The sequence below is a fragment of the Tripterygium wilfordii genome, chromosome 3 (assembly GCF_013401445.1).
Source record: "Tripterygium wilfordii isolate XIE 37 chromosome 3, ASM1340144v1, whole genome shotgun sequence".
NCBI lineage: Eukaryota > Viridiplantae > Streptophyta > Magnoliopsida > Celastrales > Celastraceae > Tripterygium > Tripterygium wilfordii.
Genome location: NC_052234.1, coordinates 12,849,972 through 12,871,506, shown reverse-complemented (window position 1 = coordinate 12,871,506; position 21,535 = coordinate 12,849,972). Strand labels below are relative to the sequence as shown.

The following is a 21,535-nucleotide window of genomic DNA, read 5'->3' as shown; positions in this document are numbered from 1 at the left end:
ATGTATGATTTGTGATTCCTGTTTCCTGACTGGCGAAGCTATCAACATGGGCCGACCAAGCCCTCTAGTGATATGGGCAATATAACTCAGATTGCTTTCGTATTGGGTTCAAATTTTGGCCTCTGCTTTTCATCTACGACTGTTAAAAACAACATTTTCTGGGCCATGCCGAATGTTTAATCTCAAGGCGAAACGGACTACACGATTGGCCAGCTCGCATTGCCACGCTTGTTTCTCCCTACTCCCAAGTTAGGAGGAGAACAGGTTTCCTCATGCTTGTTAAGGTGTACAATCGTAACAAATCCTCACCAAGCTATTTAGCTAACGTGCCTTGCAATTGAGAGTTGATGAGGAGAGTTTAAATTTTAGGTAGCCCATGGAGAATGACTGACCGAGAAGGAAGGGTCTAGGTCCATGGTCATGGTCCTGGTCCTGGTCGAGGTCCAGGTCCATCTCCAGTAGCTCCCTTTGGAGTTTGGAGCCTTAACATGAAAACTGTGCCGTTCATGTCAGGTCTTAAGTTCCGCAAACATAGGGCCCGTTTGGCACTCCGGTCACCACTTACCGACCGCACCTAGGTGAGGTATACCGATTGTTTTACAGGTTTCTTGTGTTTGGCTACCCGGCCCGTTGAGGTTCCACCGCTCCAACTACAGGTGACATGAGAAGCATCTGGGAGCTACTTTTCCTCTTGCCGCGGTACAATGGCCGCTAGTTACTGTTACTACACGCTACTTTTCGTAAACGACTGAAGATTTTCTTTTCTTTTTTTCTTTTTTTTTAATCTCAAAGTTGTATACGTGGCATCCTTACAATAGTTTTGAAATTTTATTATTGTTTTTATTGTAATCGTGGCATCATATTATTACAGGGAGGCATGCCGTTTTTTTTTTAGTTTAACAATATTTAATTAAATAATAGTTGAATCATATTTTTTGGATTGGTTTTTTAAATTTATTTATAAACTTTATTTAGTTATAAAATACAAAAAAATTAATTAAATTATTAGGATGTATTATTGTATAATATATTTTATTGTTATAAAATAAATTAATAATGTATTTTTTAGAAAATAAATCATCATATAACAAATATTAATTAACTAAACTAGGTTCACAAAATCATTTATTACAATGTATAATTAAAATTACACAAATTTCATGATTTATTATGTCACCTCACATTACCATACTTTTGTTCATCCCAACGCTAAACTAGACATCAACTCACCTCACCATAGTTTTTTTGTGACATGTCAAATGTTTTTTGTCAACAAAACTCACCTTAAATATAAAGCACTCCCAAACGGACCCATGGTAGACGTACGAGATTCCTCGATCAAACTCGTGTGAAGAAAGGTTTCGGCTGTGATTTCCTGATTGGGTCCCATCATATATCATCGTACGGCATCAGGTAACCAACAACTTTTTATTGGAGTATTCTGGCTTACACGATAATAATCCCTCATTCTTCGAATATTTTGCTGGTCGCATTATCACCATTCCGGTGCTTCCAAAGTCCCCCACCAACTCCAAATAGCATTTCTCTGCGAGCAGAGTGAAGCTGAATTCAATGGCGTCCCTACTAAACACAGTTTCTTCTATCAGATTATCCAAAGTCTCTACCAGACGAGTTCGAACTCAGTCTCTTATCTGTCCGATTTCTATTTCTGTCTCCAGTGAGTTGACTCCACGATTTCACTCGGTTTCCGAGAATTTAGAAGAAAGGAAATTGGAAAAAGAATTGAGGATTCGTTCATTACACAACTTTGAATTCTTTTTCTTCTTCTTTGAATTTTTTATTTACACTTTTTTTCTTAGCTTCCAAACTTCATCTCATATTATCTTCTTACTGAACTCGAGCTTGAATTTATAGTCTATTTATACAATTTCTGTGGCATTTTCAGGGCGTAGAGTGAAGATTAGAGCAGCAGAGACAGATGCAAATGAAGGTTTTAGTGGACTTTTTATATGCTTTAATGTTGTTTATATAATGTCGATATATTTAGAAATAGAACGGCTTATTGAGATTATTCCCCTTTAATCCCTTCTTCCTTTCGATTTTCGATTCTCATTAAATGATTGCTAAGTATGTGCACATTGCAGTTAAATCTCAGGCACCGGATACGGCTCCCGCAGCCGCTGGTGGTGGTTCAAGCTTCAACCAGCTTCTTGGCATCAAAGGAGCGGCACAAGAAACTGTGAGTCCCCAATTTGTTTGTTTTCTTTATTGCTTTTCATTTTTGTTTGCTGGTTTTGCAAGATAAATTTTATTGATATTTAGATGTTTCCTTCCAAGCTAAGTATGTGCCCTGTCTGATGCTAACATAAGCTCCGCTTGTTTGGTTGGAATTTGATGAAATTTAGTTTGCTTACAACTCCGGGTAGATATGTTTGATGCTTTTTTTTTTGATTGAAGAACACTGATCATGCGGCAAGAAGATGTACCACCTAGGCCCGTGTTATCGTTACGGTGGGAGGTTATTGTATGGGGTTGAAATTCTGGTTGTTTGATGTGGGTTAAGGTAAACAACTCTCGTACACAAGACTCCCGCAGTGGGCGGGTTCGGGGACAAACAAGATGGTTGTATGCAAATCTTACACCACATAATATATGGAGTGGTTGTTTATAGGAATTGAACTTGTAACCTCTTGGTTGCACCCCCTGCAACTCTAACATGGGGCCACATGTTCGCACGTTTGATGTGGGGAAAGAAAGTAAAATAAGTTGAAGTGTAGGTTTCTGAAGATAATCATTGTTGAATGGAGATTTAATTGTTACTACATTTAGCCACATGCATGCTGAGAGTCTGAGACGAAAGTTGATTGTGGCATCAATGTTTGCTATACCAAGCTAATGGATGTATGTTTCGGGGATGCAAATTATATGAATAAGGTAATATAGAATACTTTTTGTAGGCTCGAATTTTAGTTCGGCAAAAGACTAGCGGTACAATGGCAACAAGAAATCCTTTACTTTAACATGAAGAGTTTGGGTAGGGAATAGATGTTCCATTGGAAGATCAACCTCCCCGATCCATATTTGGTATCAAATTTTCTCCTGCATTTGTAAATAATAAGTTTTCTGCTCATCATATTATTAATCTGATGACGAGATGATTGGGGAATCATCTGCTAGAGATACTAGCCAGAGCTGATTTCTGATTCTTTCTGTGCAGAATAAATGGAAAATTCGTCTACAGCTTACAAAACCTGTTACATGGCCTCCATTGGTGTGGGGAGTAGTTTGTGGGGCTGCTGCTTCTGGTATTCCGTTTGCATGTGCTGAGCTCTACAGCATACCTTATCTTGATATTTGCTATTCTTCTTGACACTGTTGTGTTAGTATATACCAATTCTGCATAAGAATCACTTCTATAGGTCTCCGGTGATTAGAACCACCCACGCCCTTCCACCTGCAACCAAGCATGTGCTATTGCATTTTGAGGGCCCAATTTTAGTATTGTTTGAATAGTGCACCATTAATCTTTTCCTGAGCACATTTTCATTGATGTTCTTCATCTTGTCTGCTACTCCACATCTCTGCAAAAAACAAAAATATTGTTTAAAAGATAATGCCAGTGCTGGGAAGCTCTATTCTTTTTGGTAGTTTCTGCCATACCATTAAAGTTCACTTTATCTTTTGCAACTTTTATTGTACTATTCTAATTTTTCTAAATTCATATGTATAATTATAAATTGCATGGTGGTGAAATCCTCTGCCAGTGTTGTTTTCATCTTAACACAGTGGTGGAGTAATAATACCATTACGTAGTGGGTTAACTCATGGTTTCAACCTTTCTGATAATTAAATAGAGAATTAAGGGTGTGTAGTGCCCTCTCTATATATTTCATGTTGTTTCAGAATATTCTAAAGAAAAATTAAAATTAAAGAAAAATACTTAGTTGACTGCTTTGCTGACAGAAAATTTTATTTTCTGGGGCAAAATGAAATGAAATGAAATTTTATTTTCTGGTTTCAATACATATGTGTGATCCATCTTGTTTATTGATCGATTCCATTTAAATCAAAATGCAGGAAACTTCCACTGGAATTTGGAGGATGTTCCAAAAGCAATTGTTTGCATGCTTATGTCTGGCCCTTTTCTCACTGGTTATACTCAGGTACTTTTTTTTAGGTGTAGAATTTGGTTTATTAATTATTATACTTGGAGATGTCTTTGAACTCAAATAATCTTATGTTGTCTTAATTTTGATTTTGTAGACTCTCAATGATTATTATGACCGAGAAATTGATGCAATTAATGAACCATATCGTCCAATTCCATCTGGGGCAATATCTGAGAATGAGGTATATGATTCTTGTGCTTGCGTGTCTAAGAGAAATGGCAATGCAGCTTACTGCATGTTTTGACTTGATGCACTCAGTTATAGGGGGGGAATTAATTAATTGTTTTCTTGAACATCAGGTCATTACCCAAATCTGGTTGCTGCTCTTAGGAGGCCTTGGCTTGGCTGGTCTGTTGGATGTGTGGGTGGGTACTAAAAATGTTTAGTACATTTTATTTCTTGAAAAATATGTGAATTAAATATAGTTTGAACCATTGTCCTGTATAGGCAGGTCATGACTTCCCTACACTTTTTTACCTTGCTTTGGGGGGATCATTATTGTCCTATATATATTCTGCTCCGCCTTTGAAGGTAGGTAGTTTTGTTCCACAAATAATTTGTTCTTATCCACGTACATCTGCTTTCACCCTGATGCAATTGTGAATCTCGTTGCAGCTGAAACAAAATGGATGGATTGGCAACTTTGCCCTGGGAGCAAGCTATATCAGTTTGCCATGGTGCAATATCCCTTCTCTTCTCCATTTTTGCTAGATATAATGTGGAAACAAATGCATAATAGTAACAGGATCAATAGTTATATTCATGATTGTTTGTTATTTATTATTGTATAAAAAATTGACAACTGCAATGACATGGTTAGCAATTTTGTACTCTTGAGAAGTATATAACTTTTGCTCTTTATCCCTGTAAAGAACTGGGGATTATTAAAAGCCGAATGAATGTTATAGTTGCTCAATTTTATTACCACCTTCAGTAAAAACAGCCGTCACATGCAGTTTAAGTGGACTTCTAGGCTATTCAGTAACACCACTTCATATTCCTCTCTTTTTTTTCTTTCATCTTCTCGAGGCTAAGAAGCTGTTTCGGCGATTATGTTGCGTTAAGTAGTCTGATTCATTTACCCTTTTCACAGGTGGGCTGGTCAAGCTTTGTTTGGGAATCTTACACCAGACATCATTGTTCTGACACTTTTGTACAGCATAGCTGGTGTATGAATTGAATGAATCATCTTCATACTTATGTTATGTGTCACAATCCGACAAGTGGTAACTTATAAATATTGTTCACATGTCAGCTGGGCATTGCCATCGTAAATGATTTTAAAAGCGTTGAAGGGGACAGAGCGCTGGGGCTTCAGGTCATATCTATTTTCTACACGTAACTGTAACTGTCCTCTCTATGTTCTCGTACTTGTAATTGGAAGTAGCTTACATAACCTTTGTTATGGCAATGCTGTCAGTCTCTTCCAGTAGCTTTTGGTGCCGAAACTGCTAAATGGATCTGTGTTGGTGCTATTGATATAACTCAGATATCCGTGGCTGGTATGTGAATCTCATCACTTGAGCATTTATGTTTGATAGATGAATATGATTTGTTGATGTTGCTGAAACTGTGCCAAATGAATTTTTTTCCTTGACATAATTTTTTTGGACATCTTGAGCAACATTTTTCTGTTATCTTAGAGCTGTACGATAGTGCTATGATTCAATCCACCTATTATTGCTTGGAGCAATTTGACCTGCATAAAATATTGGTGAAAATTGAAATTGTTCTTCCAGTTGTAATTCAAGTGTCACTACGAAGCTAGCTAATTGCATTCATTTTCTGTGCAATTACGAAGATTTATGTAATTCAGACAACCAGCGAGTTAAGTTGCGGTAACCATATTTTCAGACACATTTTGGTTGCTGTAGGAATTAAAATGAACGATTATAAACTAGTACATTTTTAGCCTCTAGCTGCCTTTCTTAACTGGCATTTACATATGAAGATGTCATGGAAAAACTGGCTTATTCATTCCACGCAGTTGGGCTTTTAGATTTTACCAGTGAAGGAGTGATAAAAGGATGTCATGTTTTGCCTCCGATCAACCACCATAACTTAAGTACTAGAGACAAGCCTTGAATATTTCATACAAGTACTAGCTTACTGAAAAAAAAATATATATATATATATACACACAAAATCGACGACACTGATTACTGTGAATAGCAATAGAGCTCCCTCTCCCCTCCCCCCTTTCTCTTTTATGTGGAAATACACATATATCTCATAGTGGTGTAAATGGTTGATTTCAGGTTATCTGCTTGGGGCTGGTAAACCCTTTTATGCGTTAGCCCTGCTCGGTTTGATAATTCCGCAAATCGTTTTCCAGGTGAGGCGCACTTCTGTAATATGATTTCATTTCTGAAAGCAGCTATTAGTTGTCTTAAATTCATGTGATCATAGATTGGAATCCTGTTTTAACTTTATATCATTTCTCTGCCATGTTCTTCTTCTTCATTTTCTTTTGTACTTTGACTTGTCTGCTGATAGGAGGATCAGGTTTTGCCTTTTGTGTGACTATCACATTTGTTTTCTGAGTTTCCTGAAAATAATTCAGTTGAGACTGTTAACTTTCAGCTTGGGTTTCCTAAGCACTGCCAGAACATAAGCTAGGTATGCCAATTAGTTTGGCCCTGCTGCATTACCATGTTTAGAAGAGCGATCCAAAATATTGTAAGTCTGCTGCATATTCAACTATAATTTATATCTAAGAATGGAATAATTTATATCTAAGAATGGAGGTCTAAGCCAACCTAGATAAAATGATACTTTGAGTTTCAACGTCCGCATTGTATTTGGCATATTCCTTCAAGAAATGGAAGGTCTAGGGAAAAACATGTAATACTTTTCTTTCTACCTCTTTTGTGCCATCCCAAACAATCAAGCGTGTGCAGAGACCAGAGATACAGACACTCTCTTTTTATTAATATTTTTACCGCCCCTATATCATATCTGTAAAAACACAGAACATTGGGGAGCTATGCATTTTCTTATCATTTTGCATTGATCTTACTTTAGCGACATCTTTCACATTTTTAATTCAAATGAGAGAACATCTTTTACATATTTAAATATGAGGCTAATGCCTAATGTAGCATGTTTTTGTCAAATAGTTTTAGTATGTTTCATGAAGCCTGGTAAGGGATATTCTGACATCTTATATCACCTATGTGACGCAGTTTCAGTACTTTCTCAAAGACCCTGTCAAGTACGATGTAAAATACCAGGTATTACTTCTATCTTGGATAAGATGTTGAATCTCATGATATTGGTGCGGTGTGAACCCAAAACATATTTGCCGTACAAACAGGATTCGAAGAACTAATACTCCCTAGATAAAGATGTGGGAGAAGGCCTTCTCTTGTCCAAGGCCCCCTCATAAAATTATAGAGTTCTCCCTAAGGTCTGGCCACTAAATTTCCGAGGTATGATTGGCTTTCCCTTGTTCAAGCTCATGGTGCGTCGGGGCATATGCCCCTGTGAGGGCAAGAGTCAATAGGATTTAGCTAGGGCTTTCCATGTTAGATGTTTAACTATTGGTAGCATGCCAGTAGGATGGGTAGACACCATCAACATTCTGGCCTTTGCTCTCAATAGTTCCTGCTGATATGATTCGGGAAGTCCTACAAAAAAATTCAACTTTGAACACTGACCTCTGATGCAACTTTTTTGGTTCAGCTTTGCATTTTGTGAAAGTATTGGCAAATTGTATTTCCCCAATTTCTTGCCTTCACCCTTCTATCTACTCATTCGCTTTCAGGCAAGCGCACAACCATTTCTTGTGCTAGGTCTGCTGGTGACTGCTTTGGCAACCAGCCACTAATCCTTAGACAATGAAGCACTTTGAGGCCAAAGAGGACAACCATCGGGAAGAGGAAAACCATATAAGCAGGCGGATTTTTTTTCCTATTATATCAAGCATGTCCTCCTGAAAAGGAGCCGCATGCTTTGCCTCATCAATCATCGCTAGTGTATAATAACATGTGGAATGACGTTCCGGTGCAAGATTGGAGATAAGACGGGTTCCTTGCCACCTCCAGCATGCAACAGTTGTTTTTATTTCCGTCTTTTCGTAGAGAACTGTTTGTTTCATGGAAAACTACAGGTGCAGAAGATAATTTGTTTTGTTTGTTTTATGTTGGTATTGAACCCCTAATGCCATTGATGAAAAATTGAAAGTGGTTTATAGGGCGGTTCTGCTGTTTCTACCGAGGGTTTTCTAACGCTCTTAACGAGTCTCGCGTGCTTAAAAGTAATGGACAGCAGCGTTTCAAACACATACAGGTTTTGGCGTTTTGCTAAGATGGCTTAGAGGCCGCTCACCGCATCTCGTGATTGACCCCCATATTCAGCAGATTGGGGTCGAAGAGGTTGACCAGTAGACAGTGAGTGATTTTAATGCAAGCTTTGTTCTGATTTTACAAGAGGAAGTAGTCACGACGCTTACTACACAAATCTCGCCAAGCATCATAATCCATAAGAGTTGAAATGTTACAAAGGGTCAGCAGAGTCAACCAAGTTGCGAGCAAGGTCAAAACCCGTAGCCCTACAGAAAACCTGGAGGAAGGAAAAACGAAAAACGCGACTGGCCAGCAACCGAAACATAGGAGCAAACTCCTAATACTTGAACGTAAATAAGACCTAGAACTCAAGAAACACTGCTAAGCTGAGCCACCTTGGTATTTACTAGCATGCATACTTCCACGACAACATCTATTATGAAGAACGGGTTTTGTACTTGGACTCGTCAATCTCAATCCCTTCCTCAGCAGCACGTTCCCCTCCAGACTTGTCAGTGGTGCTGAGTCCACCTTTGCGGCCCATCTCCTGGTAACCCTCATGCCCAATCTGCTCCTTTCTTGTCTGCCCTCCTTTGTGGCCTATCTCCTGATATCCCTCACGTCCCAGCTGCTCTGCCCTCACCTGACCTCCACGGCTCCGCCCTTTCATTAACATATTCCGTACAAAGATAGCACGTTCGTCAATATATAAACAAGTTTAAAATAAACAATCTTAATGATCTTATAACCGAGCACAAAATATATAGCTACAAATTTAAAGATTATACAATATGTAACCTTCAGCGAGGTGTTCTTGTGCTTCAAGGCTCTTGCCACCAGTACCACCAGGAATAACTGTCTCTCCTTGCCTTGCCCTGGCGTCAAGCTCTTCTTTTTTCTGTTCTGAGGCCATTTTTCACTCTTGATTGCTTACTGAAGGTAAAATAATAACGGCAAGAAACTTTCAACCGATCTATATTTTTCAAGCTAGTACTGTCTGAAGCAAGCCGCTTGAGTGCTCTCTATATAGCCTGAGAGGAAGGAGGACACGTGGATGTAAAGGCGGCCATGGAGGAATTGAATGAAGAGTTCATGCATTGACGACACGCAGGAGCTCTAGTCAGCCAACGCAGAAATTTTGAGTGCATGAAGAATGACACGAGTCATCTGATGGTGCACATCTTGATGTGTGTGCCAGAGATGATGTTAAATCAGTTACATAGCGGGTGGCTGGGACCTGCTGTAAATTTTTTACAGCAGGTCCCGCTGTAATTAATCTAAAGGATTAAAAAAAATTTATTTTTTAAAAAAAAAATTATGGATGTGTTTTGATCAGGTTTACGAGTGTAATGGTATATTTTTTGTCCCATACAAAAATCAAATTGAACATGAAAAAGAGATGAAAATTGTGAACCGTTGAATATAAACCCTTAACATTATATGTCTATCTTGTGATGAATTTGATTTTTGTTTGGGATGAAAATTATACCGTTAGATTCGTAAACACGATCAAAATACATTCATAATTTTATTTTATTTTTAAAAAAATTTTAAATACTTCTTATTTATTAAAGTGGGGTCTGCTGTAAAAAAATTTACAGCAGACCCCCGGCATCCTTACATAGCTAGTTGAGAATAGAGCTATGTAGTTTGTAATTTAAAATCTTAAAAAGTACACGAACAACACACCGTATGGATTAGTACCATCCTATATTCCTATTAGTTATGATACACCACATCTGCAATATCACAAGGTATAATAGGACCATTGAATAATTTTTCATATTTAAGTGCGTGAAGGTTTAACATCTCCCACGTGTGCAATATCACAAGGTATAAATATAATAGGACCATTGAATAATTTTTCATATTTAAGTACGTGAAGGTTTAACATCTCCCACGTATCCATGAAGATAGACCAATCTCTTTAAATAAATATATTCAATTCAATTTCTTTGTACGTTGCAAGTCAATTTTTCCTTTTTCCCCTTTCAAGTTCTTTTGAAAATGCAACGAGTACTATGGATTCAATGACTAATCTTCTAAAGACCATTGTGTTTTTTTACTTTTGTGTAGCACGAAAGACCATTACAAATCTACATGATATTTCAGAGAAAATAAGTAAATAACAATCTGATATTATGCCGGTGACTCATGACAGCAGACTGAGGAGGAACGAACACATGGACTGATTCCAACACTGGGCCGATTAAGCAATTTACTCTGATTTCTGGAAGGCTTGTTTTTTTATTGTTGGGCTACTGAATAGCCCAAACACAAAGATATAGGCCTGGTCTGTAGGGGATGCTTAAATCTCCAGGGTACGATGCATTCCAACGCCGTTAAAAGAAAAGTGCCAAGAATTCTAGTAGTTGGCTCTTCCAATTGCAACGATACACATCGCCATTAGTTGTCTAAAAATCCAATTGCACTCCTACCTCGGCTGCGCAGACGCTAAGACATTGTTACCAGACCAGCAACTTCAACCACCTCACAAATCTGAAATTCTAAGAAGAAGAAGAAGAGAAGCACTGCCCAACTTCTCTTCTTCTTCTTCTTCAAATAAGAAACTCCTGCGCCAATTAAATTCGCCCAAATCATGACGGACCAAAACACTCGAAGCACCAACGCGGATTCCAAGAAATCAATCCCACCGTACATGAAGGCGGTCTCTGGGTCGTTCGGAGGGATGGTAGAGGCGTGTTGCTTGCAGCCGATCGATGTTATTAAGACTAGGCTTCAACTGGATCGTACCGGGACTTACAAGGGTATAATCCATTGCGGCTCCACCGTGGTGCGCACGGAGGGCGTGCGGGCCCTGTGGAAGGGTTTGACACCATTCGCGACGCACCTGACCTTAAAGTACTCGTTACGCATGGGATCAAATGCGGTGCTGCAGTCCGCGTTTAAGGACTCGCAGACCGGCAATCTCAGCAATCAGGGAAGGATGTTGGCCGGGTTCGGTGCGGGGGTTCTTGAGGCACTTGTTATCGTTACTCCATTTGAGGTTGGTGCACTTTAGGCATTTCCCCTTCCCTCTCATCGTGGAATTATAGAATGTTCTTGACGCTACTTGTAATTTTTGTACTCTAATTTATTTTTTGGTGTTGCATTTCTGTAGTTGGCTTGCAATAGATTAGAATTTATTTCATGCTCGAGAAATCGGTAAGTAGGCTTCAGTCCTCCATATATTTTTTTGGTATTAGAGTTACCGTGCATTTATGTTCCAGTAAGGAATCAATGATAAATATATAAAACGTTAATCATAGAATTCCTGCACTGAAGTTGGTGCTAGTTCGAACTTACTGCTACCTAGTTTCTTGCTTACTCTGTCGTCTAGGACAATCCTGTTTTGGAGGTTTGTTTCTGATAATTTGGTGAGTCTGGTGAGTTTACTTGGTTATGTGGTCAGATAGCTAGAGATTTCTGAGAATGTGTGGTAGGAATGAGAACTAATAGCAATATTCTCTTTGAATTCGATAAAAGAATTACATTTTTTGACAATGGAGAGAAATAGTTGATAGTTTAAAGAGGTACAGTATCGAGGGAGAAGGCCGACTTCACCCCATAAAAGAAGGGTGAGAGGGGTGAGTTAATCATGTGTTTCATGTCTCTATTAATGTGAACAATAAGACCCTCCCTTTGGACCATTTCTACAAATTTTCAGCTTGTTTTCACCAAAGTGCCACCCTATTCTTGTGTTGGACAGATCATAAATCTTACATGCAAGTTCTTAACCCAAAGTCATTCAATTATCCTTACCTTCCTTGGTAAAGAAACTCATTGAAGAAAATCCTAACCTCTCCTGAAATGGTTCTTTGGCAATCATTGTTGGAGTTGAAAAGAGCATTTGTTGGGAGTCTCAAGTTCTTGTTTGAGTTGGATTTACTTGTGTCTTTTTTGGTATCTGTTGAGTATGGTTCCATACTTCCATCTAGTTATCTCTCGTTTTACGGACATTTGTCAATTACTAATTTACTGATTTTATCATTGGAGGGTAACATATAGTATCAGCTTCATTTGTGGTCAATGCTAAACTGTTAATTTATCGATTACCCACTCTTCATCATAGGTGCTGGATAATCTTTGGAAGTACGATTTTCCTGGTTTCTATCTATATAGTGGTGCAAAACAAATGTTATCTAAATTAGTCTTCTTGCCCGTTGTTCTCCAATCGGTTATTGCTGAAAGCCTGAAACACATACAATGAAAAGAAATGAATATTTCACTAACTAATATGTATTATAGTACCGCCAGGTTCAGATAAGAAAGAGTAAATTTTAGTCAGATAAAGAGTTGATGAAAAAATTATTATGAACTGTCGTTGAAATAAGTTCCTCTTACAAAGAGAATTGTTTGGATGCGTGGACTCGGGATTTCGCCTTGAAGTGAAGTAAGCAATCCTCTTCCATGTTACTAGAAAATGGTATAAGTTATAAAAATCTCTACATCCTAACTGTATTAGAGAAATAAAATTGAAACTACCTTTGATGATTAAAGTTTGTCGAGAGCATTAAACCGCAGCATATTTTATTTTCATCATCTGTTTTACTTATAAACTGGTTGCGATTTTATATTGCTCAGAGTTTGATATTGGTGTATCCTAACTGTTTGACCGTGAAGATTGAATTGGAATTTAGCAGCACCTACAGAGTTTTTAAGAAAATATGAATTCAATTGTATGTTGGTGGTTCTCTGACTTGTGCAGGTGGTGAAAATAAGACTGCAGCAACAAAGAGGATTAAGTCCTGAGCTTCTAAAATACAAGGGTCCCATCCATTGTGCTCGTACGATCATCCGTGAGGAAGGTCTCTTTGGGCTCTGGGCAGGGGCAGCCCCTACTGTAATGCGGAATGGTACCAACCAGGCTGCCATGTTTACTGCAAAAAATGCATTTGATATATTGTTGTGGAAGAAACATGAAGGTGATGGTAGAGTACTTCAACCATGGCAGTCTATGATATCAGGATTTCTAGCTGGAACGGCAGGTCCAGTGTGTACGGGCCCCTTTGATGTTGTTAAGACAAGGCTGATGGCTCAAAGTCGAGAGGGGGGTGAGCTGAAGTACAAAGGTATGTTCCATGCCATCAGAACAATATACGCCGAGGAAGGGCTTCTCACCTTGTGGAAAGGATTGCTACCCCGCCTCATGAGGATCCCACCTGGCCAGGCTATTATGTGGGCTGTGGCCGACCAAATTACTGGATTTTATGAAAGGACATATCTTCACAATGCGCCCTTATAGGTATTTGCATTGTTTTGGTTCTTAATTCCATTCCAAGCATGAAGTTTAGTCAGGAGTTGTTTATGTTTTTGCCGAAGTAGTTTTGGCTTTGTGGACCAATGCAGATACCGTATTTGATACATCAGATCAGTAGATGTAGTCTTTTGGGGTTTCATTTCATTCTTTTCTAGTCCAGGGTAATTTCCAGATCAGAGCACTGAAATAAATCATCAAATTTTTTTCTTTCTCTATAAGTTATAGCAAGGTATTCTTTATTGTAGATTCAGTTGCATGCTTTGTTTGTACTCCATGTCCTCGTGAATCCTACGTTCGAATCTGAGTTGTTTACTTCTTAGCAGAAAGTTGTAATCAATTTTGAAAGGCGCCATGAGTTTAGGTGTCTCCCTACAAGCAAAACAAAATTGTTTTACCATTTGCCTTTTGTCTTACAAATGTCTTGTGATGATATTTTTGCATCCATATATTGTCTGCTCCGAGGTATTAGTAGGTACTTATACGGGAAATTCCTATTCTCCACTCACGTATTTATTTTAGAAAATCATTTCGCTTCCCACACTCGAACTTATAATCTCTTTAGTTTTGTTCTGAAATAATTCCGTGAGGGAATGATAGGAATTTCACTATGGTGTACCTCCACGAGCGTTCCTACCCTCCCGTCACGGATTTATTGAAAATATTTTTACTCATTTGCTTGAATTCATGATCTCATGGTGACACGAGAGTACCTATGACTTTTTGGTGATGGGGAGTGAGTACAACTTACCATGTACATGTGTAGCATCCACGTGATGTGCTTATGAAAGGCTTCATCTTTATGAAAACATAAAATAAAATAAACGCATAACAACAAATGTCAAAATGGTTTTGCAAACTAAGCAACGGTAACTTTTGTTTTATTTTTCACTTGCAGTACTCGTGTTTTGTTTTCTTTACAGTTTACAGTATTGTTTTGGAGTATGGATCACGTGCATCAATTTGAAAAAATCGCGCCAAAGGGGTTAAAAAAAACCAACGAAAGCAAAATAAAAGGCAAAAACAGCGTGACGCTCATTTAATCATTTATAATTACAATAAAAAATCTTTAAAAAGAAAAAAAAAAACAAACCCTACGGAGAAACCCCTTCGAAGATTTCTATAAATGCAAACGCTGCCGTCTGGTACGCAATGCCAACCCTAGCTTCTATCGCGCCACTTCATATTTTGCTGTCTTTCCTACCACCTCTTCTTATCCCTGTTAAACCCTAGCCTTCGCCGAACAGACGCTCGAAACATTCACCGTCGTCAACACTTCCTGTGAGTTTTCTTTTACATGTTCATCAAATTCTCTCATTCCGGTTGCTAACATCGTGATCCTGAGGTCGTTTATCATAGTTGTTTCAGGAGTCACGATATTCAGACAAACCGAAACGATGTCGTCGGACGATGAAAGGGAGGAGAAGGAGTTAGATCTCACTTCTCCTGAGGTCGTCACCAAGTATAAGAGCGCAGCCGAGATCGTTAACAGTTACTTACTCCCTCTCTATTTCATTATATTTGCGTTGTGTTCGCACAAAGGCACACAATATCTATATTGATGGCTGTCGACGATTCGGTTTTATGTAACTAGTTTTTGTATTTGCGCTTTTATTTGGAATATACTTCTGTAATATTCTACTGTATTGATTGCTGAACTGGGAAAAATTGCAGAGGCTTTACAGTTAGTGATATCAGAATGCAAGCCAAAAGCAAAGGTTGTTGACGTCTGTGAGAAGGGTGATTCATATATCAGAGAGTAAGTTTCTAATTCATTTCCGTTTTTGGTCTTATTTGAAGTGGAGTTTGATTTATCAATGCGACTTGTATTATCACTATTTTTTTTTGAAGTTTGGAATGATGTGTTGAGAGTCCGGTTGTATTGTGTTTTAAGGCAATCAGGCAACATGTACAAGAATGTTAAGAGGAAGATTGAAAGGGGCGTGGCATTTCCTACTTGCGTGTCTGTAAACAACACTGTTTGCCATTTCTCACCACTTGCCAGTGACGAGACAGTTTTTGAAGAAGGTGATTTGGTGAAAATGTAAGCCTTTTCAAGTTTGTGTACTAAATTTCTTAAATGTTTGTATATGCTTACACAACCCAGTGCTTTTGGTTTGCAGAGATATGGGGTGTCACATTGATGGGTTCATTGCTGTAGTTGCACATACCCATGTTCTTCAAGGAGGGCCAGTTACAGGGAAAGCTGCAGATGTTATTGCAGCTGCAAATACCGCTGCTGAAGTTGCCTTGAGGCTTGTTAGGCCAGGGAAGAAGGTATTTTTTTTGTGCAAATGTTCATATCTCTTAGGTCTTTACCTGGTAGAGTTATATTCGACTAATCTCTATAGCACGTGGACAAACTTTAACTGTGTCAGTAAGATCCAAAAAAACTGTCAGTGAGACATATTTTATTGCAGTAAGACAGAAGCCTCTGTGATTTCTACTATTTTGAAATTTTATTCTAGTTGATGTGATAGCATCCCCTAAATGATGATAATTTTTTGTTGGCTATGGATTAAGATCCAGATGAAACTTGTCTTTGTCATAGTTACTCTGATAGGGGTTGAGAAACCGTGACAAGAGTTGTGCCAGATTGGTGTAAGCAATACTTGAGGTCTATGCTAGCTTTGTATTGTGCTCGGTGGCTATTTTTATTCTTGCTACGGTTCTTTGAAGATGACCTTCTTATGTTGTTTATGTGTTGTAATTAAATTATCTACTTGACTTTTCTTTTGGATCCTTTTTGTTTGGTAAGGTTTATAAGTAGATCTATTTTTGATGATATATAAAAAGTTGGATTATTTGATAAATCTTGAGTGGCGACTTTGCCTAGGTGATCGATTCCTTGTTGATTTCCTCTTTTCCCTGTTGCCAATATTGTTGGGCATCCCGGTTCAGCCGTAGGTTGATATATCCTATGCTATCATTACCTATTACCTGGTTAAGCCAATATCATTTGCATCATATTAACGATGCTTTCATGAAGTTTATGTGAAATTTTGGCCTGTCTATTTTTTCTTGTTGCCTTCCCCAAAATGGTTCATGTGGGATTTCCTTTGTTTTCTAAATTGTTAACATTGATAGTTTAGTGCATTTTTGTTTCTGAAAATGTCTGCTTCTAGGCCTGCCATTTCCATTACACTCTTTTTTTTAATTGTAATGGTTTTTAGAGCATTCCTAGATACCCCCAGTATACCTAGATGTCTTTTTTTTATATTAGATAAACCATTTCATTCATTTCATGCTGTATTGTCTTTTGCTTGACGTGATCTCTACATGATGTGAACTGCCTTGGGCTATGGATTACTCCAATGAAGCCACTTTTAGTCATAGTTACACTGATAGAGCATCATTTATTTGGTTTTGTTCGTGTCATTTTCTTCTCTTTCTTTTAAAGTTAAAAGCCCAATGGATTTAGTCTCCACTGTTGATGTTCGAATGAAGTCTGGAAGAGTAGGCGGGTTTCTCCTATATTATTTATTAACTAGAATGCTTTGTATGTTCCATCTGGGGGGCAATAGATTCTTATACTAAGCCATTCATTCATATTAGAGACAAAAGTTATATTATATTATATTATTGTACACGAATGTCTCTTCTCCCTAATCTTCAATGAACAATGATTCATGATTGTGGAAAATGGTTATTCGGGGAGCCCTAATTTTGGACTGAAGGAAAAGGCAACTTTGCCGAGGTGATCAATTCCTTATTGGTTTACTCTTTTCCCTGTTGCCGATATTGTAATTAGCTAGTTTTTGGTGATAGGCGGGTTTCTCCTATATTATTTATTAACTAGAATGCTTTGTATGTTCCATCTGGGGGGCAATAGATTCTTATACTAAGCCATTCATTCATATTAGAGACAAAAGTTATATTATATTATATTATGTTATTGTACACGATTGTCTCTTCTCCCTAATCTTCAATGAACAATGATTCATGATTGTGGAAAATGGTTATTCGGGGAGCCCTAATCCTGGACTGAAGGAAAAGGCAACTTTGCCGAGGTGATCAATTCCTTATTGGTTTCCTCTTTTCCCTGTTGCCGATATTGTAATTAGCTAGTTTTTGGTGATAGGTACCAATCTTTATGTAATTGGTACAAGCTCATTCAATTCAGCTGAAATATTTTTTCTCATTAGGTTGGCCATGAACTCGAAATTTGCCCATCCGTACCATTTGCATTTATTTTCCTCATCTTTTATCTCTGTATGTTGAACCACTGTCGCAGTTGATGGTGTCTTCAGTATTATTATTTAATCTCACTTGAAGCTTTTCGGTTGGCCATATGATTCCTTTTTACTGAAGCTCTCCTTTCTTTGCAGAACAAAGATGTAACAGATGCAATTCAGAAGGTTGCTGCTGCTTATGACTGCAAAATTGTTGAGGGTGTTCTTAGTCACCAGTTGAAGCAGTTTGTGATAGATGGGAACAAAGTTGTACTTAGTGTTTCTAATCCAGATACCAGGGTCGATGAAGCAGAATTTGAGGAGAATGAAGTGTATGCTGTAGATATAGTTACAAGCACAGGTGATGGCAAGGTAATCAGCGGTCAACATTAACATCGTATTAATCTCATGTTCTACATTTCCCTCTTACTTTCTACTTTTAAAATTGAATTTTTATTTTTTGCCTTGTCTATCACAGCCAAAGCTGTTGGATGAGAAGCAGACTACTATTTATAAGAGGGCAGTTGACAAGAACTATCACTTGAAGATGAAAGCTTCCAGATTTATTTTTAGTGAAATTAGTCAGAAATTTCCAATCATGCCGTTCTCTGCAAGGTTTGTTTATAGTTCAGTGTTTTGGTATTTTTGCTTGCACATATTGCTCAGCATCTGGTTTTTTTCCCCCTAAAACAGGGCTTTGGAAGAGAAAAGGGCTCGTTTGGGATTAGTGGAATGTGTGAATCATGATCTCCTGCAGCCATATCCTGTTCTTCATGAGAAGCCTGGTGATAATTTACTGGCACCCACCTTTAGTTTATTTGGTTTTGCCAATGATGGTACTTAGCCTGGCTTATGGGCATGGGTTGTTTGTTTTGCAGGTGATATAGTCGCGCACATAAAATTCACAGTTTTGCTAATGCCAAACGGATCAGATAGGATCACATCCCATTCTCTGCAAGAACTGCAACCCACAAAGATCGTTGATGATCCTGAAATAAAGGCCTGGTTAGCATTGGGCACAAAGACAAAGAAGAAAGGAGGCGGAAAGAAGAAGAAAGGTGAGTTGGGAGGAAAAATCATACAAAATGAATTATTATAAGATTGATAAAAATAGATACAGCAATGGGTATTTCACCATGTATTCTTCTGAATCCAGTTTTTGTAGTCTTGTATTTATTGAGATTTTGCTCTTTTCTTTTGTTGCAGGTAAGAAGGGCGACAAGCCTGGGGAGTCGGCGGAAGCTGAGCCTATGGATGCAACAACAAATAGTGCATCTCAAGAATGAACCTGTTTTAAATTTGTCACCACCTTTTATTCAGTTTTGTTACGTTGTTCTCATTGTAACTGTTTGGTAATGAGTTGATCCTTAAAAAGGTATAGTGCTTATTGACGATCCTAAGTGATTCTCCTTTCCTACTGATGAAGCCATTAAAATTTCAGAACTTAATTACTGACAATTGAGGATGTAAAATTCAGCTGCAAATGCCGTTTTTGACGTGATAAGTGATTTGTACGAGTGCTTTGAGGTTTTTGTCTTGTGCTGAAAAATGTTATTATAAGCATGGAACTTTTGAAGAAGTCTTTTTCTGATCGGTCAAATGAGCGTTTCTTTTTGATGAATAAGCAAGTGCGACTCATACACCTGTTACGTGTAATGTTATAAGAAGTTAGGACCCACGCCCACCTCGCACGCCATCGCATTCTCTTTCGGTTGAATTGGGATCCCTCGAATTCCAAATTCCAATTACTCTCTTTCCCTCGCAATCCCTCTAGTTTCCGTCCTCTCTCTCCCTACCAGAATCTGCGGCAATGACGAGTAGCGAAGCAGTGCAGCACCAAAACAACGATCATAGAGAAGATGATGAGAACGCACCAGCAGAAGACGAGGATTCCGGAGCTCAGGTGGCTCCTATTGTCAATCTCGAAAAAGTGGCCGCCACCACGGGCGAGGAAGACGAAGATCCGATTATCGATCTGTACGGAATCAGTACATCTCTCTCAACTTTCCTTTAGTCCTAGGGCTTTGTGTTCTGTTCTCAGGATTTTTATCAATTCGTGTCTATGCGTGGATTGATTTTTACAGGAAAGCGAAGTTGTATCGATTTGACAAAGAAGGTAATCAGTGGGAGAGAGGCGCCGGAAATGTTAAAGCTGTTGAACTTGAAGCACATAGAGACTGCAAGGTTCGCCTTGTAATGCGCCAATCGAAGACACTAAAGATCTGCGCTAACCATCTAGGTTGTCATTCTCTTTTTATGGATTGGTCGATCTTCTTCCATTACGAGTATTTGCCAGTTTGATAACTGAGAGAATATGCCACGAATCATTTTGAACTTTTTAGTGCTTGAAAGTTAAGTTCAATTACTGTATTGTTTATCTAGGTAAGTTATGCCGTAATATCTCCATTTACCCTATCCAATGTTAACGCCTTTCGTTAGCTATTTCTTTCCCTCCTTTTTCGTGTTTATGTGTTTTATCACGAAGTAAGCATTGTTTAACTCAAGGAAACGTAGGTTTTAGAAACTCAATTCAAGGTTTCAGTGACTGAACGGAGTACCTCCTTTTCCCGATGGTTAAACGTTCTCTCCAATTTTCTAATGGAGTGATTTTTTCCCTAGGTGAATGAATCATTGTCTACCATATTCTAACTTCCAAAATTTTATTTTCTGCAGTTCTTCCTATAATGACCGTGCAAGCACATGCTGGGAGTGATAAATCGTGTGTCTGGCATGCACCTGATTTCTTCGGATGGGGAATTGAAGGAGGAGCTATTCTGCATTAGATTTGCTTCCATTGAGAGTGAGTATTTTGTTTTTTAATTTTTTTCTCTTTCATCTGGCCTTCTCTTACTTTGTACTGCTTGATTTTGTGTAGTAGATTATCTCAGGATGCTTGATGTTGCATTGAGTTCAGTTCTTTCTTTATTGACCACCTTCAAAAAATAGAATGCAAAATGTGTCTCTGAGGACTGGGAGCTTCATTTTTTTTATGCTGTCAATCTATGGCTTGGTATTTGATTGATCTGTATAAAAATGTTCTGTGCTTTCTAAGTGACCCGAAACTGATGATCTTTAGAAGTATTTGCATGTGCTCTATGGAAAGAATTACACATAAGAGGAGATTCGTGAACAAAAGTGCAACTCCAATTTCGTTATTGGTAACTATTAATTGTAAATTGAAGCTGATTATAATGAGTGACACTGTGACAGAACGTTGTTCCCAATGGCTAATAGAGATTTATATTTTTCACCATTTGATGACTCCCGATGTGCATTTGTTTAATTATTGATGATTATACATTGAATAATCTATTCTTGCTGTGAGAGAATGCTCTCTTTTGTGCATCTCTGTGTGTGTCTGTACGCTTGCATCCTCTAGCGTTCCAAAATGGGAGGAATGCACAAGTTGAATAACGGTAGCAAAATTGAATTCTGGTTCTTGTTGTGGAATGAATGAAACAATTTATTGGTAACAAGTTGTTTTATGTATGGATCTTCTAGAATGTAACCTTGAGTAATCATTCATTGGAAGAAAATCAACATGAGTGGGTTAAGGGTTGTGACTTGCTGTGGGAAATAATGTTTCCTTGATGGTAATTCTCTTTTGTCAGCACTTTGTAAAATGCGCACACAAAGAATTTCCTGTCTTTTGCTCGTGTCCTTCAGATTTTTTCTTCAACATTACAGTTG

The 21,535-nt window shown here is 38.2% G+C and overlaps 4 protein-coding genes and 1 pseudogene across 5 annotated transcripts; 4 read left to right on the top strand and 1 right to left on the bottom strand.

The window, feature by feature from the left end:
• Positions 1 to 1,468: 1,468 nt before the first annotated feature.
• LOC119984598 (chlorophyll synthase, chloroplastic) lies at positions 1,469 to 8,331 on the top strand. Its single transcript, XM_038828621.1, has 15 exons — positions 1,469 to 1,678; positions 1,907 to 1,951; positions 2,106 to 2,200; positions 3,179 to 3,266; positions 4,039 to 4,124; positions 4,225 to 4,311; positions 4,430 to 4,495; positions 4,578 to 4,661; positions 4,746 to 4,807; positions 5,224 to 5,299; positions 5,386 to 5,448; positions 5,551 to 5,632; positions 6,389 to 6,465; positions 7,316 to 7,363; positions 7,897 to 8,331. Exons 1-15 carry the CDS (start codon positions 1,573 to 1,575, stop codon positions 7,957 to 7,959), a joined length of 1,128 nt encoding a protein of 375 aa, XP_038684549.1. The 5' UTR covers positions 1,469 to 1,572; the 3' UTR covers positions 7,960 to 8,331.
• Positions 8,332 to 8,755: 424 nt separating this feature from the next.
• LOC119984467 (protein EMB-1-like) lies at positions 8,756 to 9,329 on the bottom strand. 2 transcript variants are annotated; one of them, XM_038828446.1, is made up of 3 exons: positions 9,215 to 9,329; positions 9,065 to 9,079; positions 8,756 to 9,004 (listed from the first exon to the last, which is right to left on the bottom strand). In XM_038828446.1, the coding sequence occupies exons 1-3, from the start codon at positions 9,327 to 9,329 to the stop codon at positions 8,853 to 8,855; spliced, it is 282 nt and encodes a 93-aa protein (XP_038684374.1). In that variant the 3' UTR covers positions 8,756 to 8,852. The 2 variants fall into 2 exon arrangements, with proteins under 2 accessions (XP_038684374.1, XP_038684365.1); XM_038828437.1 differs by having other exon boundaries at positions 8,756 to 9,079.
• Positions 9,330 to 10,817: 1,488 nt separating this feature from the next.
• Positions 10,818 to 13,888, top strand: LOC119986190 (mitochondrial succinate-fumarate transporter 1). Its single transcript, XM_038830753.1, has 2 exons — positions 10,818 to 11,423; positions 13,125 to 13,888. Exons 1-2 carry the CDS (start codon positions 11,016 to 11,018, stop codon positions 13,659 to 13,661), a joined length of 945 nt encoding a protein of 314 aa, XP_038686681.1. The 5' UTR covers positions 10,818 to 11,015; the 3' UTR covers positions 13,662 to 13,888.
• Positions 13,889 to 14,793: 905 nt separating this feature from the next.
• LOC119987276 (ERBB-3 BINDING PROTEIN 1) lies at positions 14,794 to 19,377 on the top strand. Its single transcript, XM_038832150.1, has 10 exons — positions 14,794 to 14,954; positions 15,042 to 15,164; positions 15,348 to 15,432; positions 15,568 to 15,717; positions 15,797 to 15,950; positions 18,002 to 18,217; positions 18,324 to 18,460; positions 18,539 to 18,630; positions 18,724 to 18,903; positions 19,052 to 19,377. Exons 2-10 carry the CDS (start codon positions 15,071 to 15,073, stop codon positions 19,129 to 19,131), a joined length of 1,188 nt encoding a protein of 395 aa, XP_038688078.1. The 5' UTR covers positions 14,794 to 14,954; positions 15,042 to 15,070; the 3' UTR covers positions 19,132 to 19,377.
• Positions 19,378 to 19,532: 155 nt separating this feature from the next.
• Positions 19,533 to 21,395, top strand: LOC119987286 (annotated as a pseudogene).
• The last annotated feature ends 140 nt before the right edge of the window (positions 21,396 to 21,535 follow it).

Excerpts from the sequence above, each read along its gene's own strand:
- LOC119984598 (XM_038828621.1), top strand. The coding sequence starts at position 1,573 with ATGGCGTCCCTACTAAACACAGTTTCTTCTATCAGATTATCCAAAGTC. Across the intron at positions 5,300-5,385 it reads TTTTGTACAGCATAGCTGGT|CTGGGCATTGCCATCGTAAA; the intron begins GTATGAATTGAA and ends TTCACATGTCAG. Across the intron at positions 7,364-7,896 it reads AGTACGATGTAAAATACCAG|GCAAGCGCACAACCATTTCT; the intron begins GTATTACTTCTA and ends ATTCGCTTTCAG.
- LOC119984467 (XM_038828437.1), bottom strand. The coding sequence starts at position 9,329 with ATGGCCTCAGAACAGAAAAAAGAAGAGCTTGACGCCAGGGCAAGGCAA. Across the intron at positions 9,080-9,214 it reads ACAAGAACACCTCGCTGAAG|GGCGGAGCCGTGGAGGTCAG; the intron begins GTTACATATTGT and ends TGTTAATGAAAG.
- LOC119986190 (XM_038830753.1), top strand. The coding sequence starts at position 11,016 with ATGACGGACCAAAACACTCGAAGCACCAACGCGGATTCCAAGAAATCA. Across the intron at positions 11,424-13,124 it reads TTATCGTTACTCCATTTGAG|GTGGTGAAAATAAGACTGCA; the intron begins GTTGGTGCACTT and ends TGACTTGTGCAG.
- LOC119987276 (XM_038832150.1), top strand. The coding sequence starts at position 15,071 with ATGTCGTCGGACGATGAAAGGGAGGAGAAGGAGTTAGATCTCACTTCT. Across the intron at positions 18,218-18,323 it reads CAAGCACAGGTGATGGCAAG|CCAAAGCTGTTGGATGAGAA; the intron begins GTAATCAGCGGT and ends TGTCTATCACAG. Across the intron at positions 18,461-18,538 it reads ATCATGCCGTTCTCTGCAAG|GGCTTTGGAAGAGAAAAGGG; the intron begins GTTTGTTTATAG and ends CCCCTAAAACAG.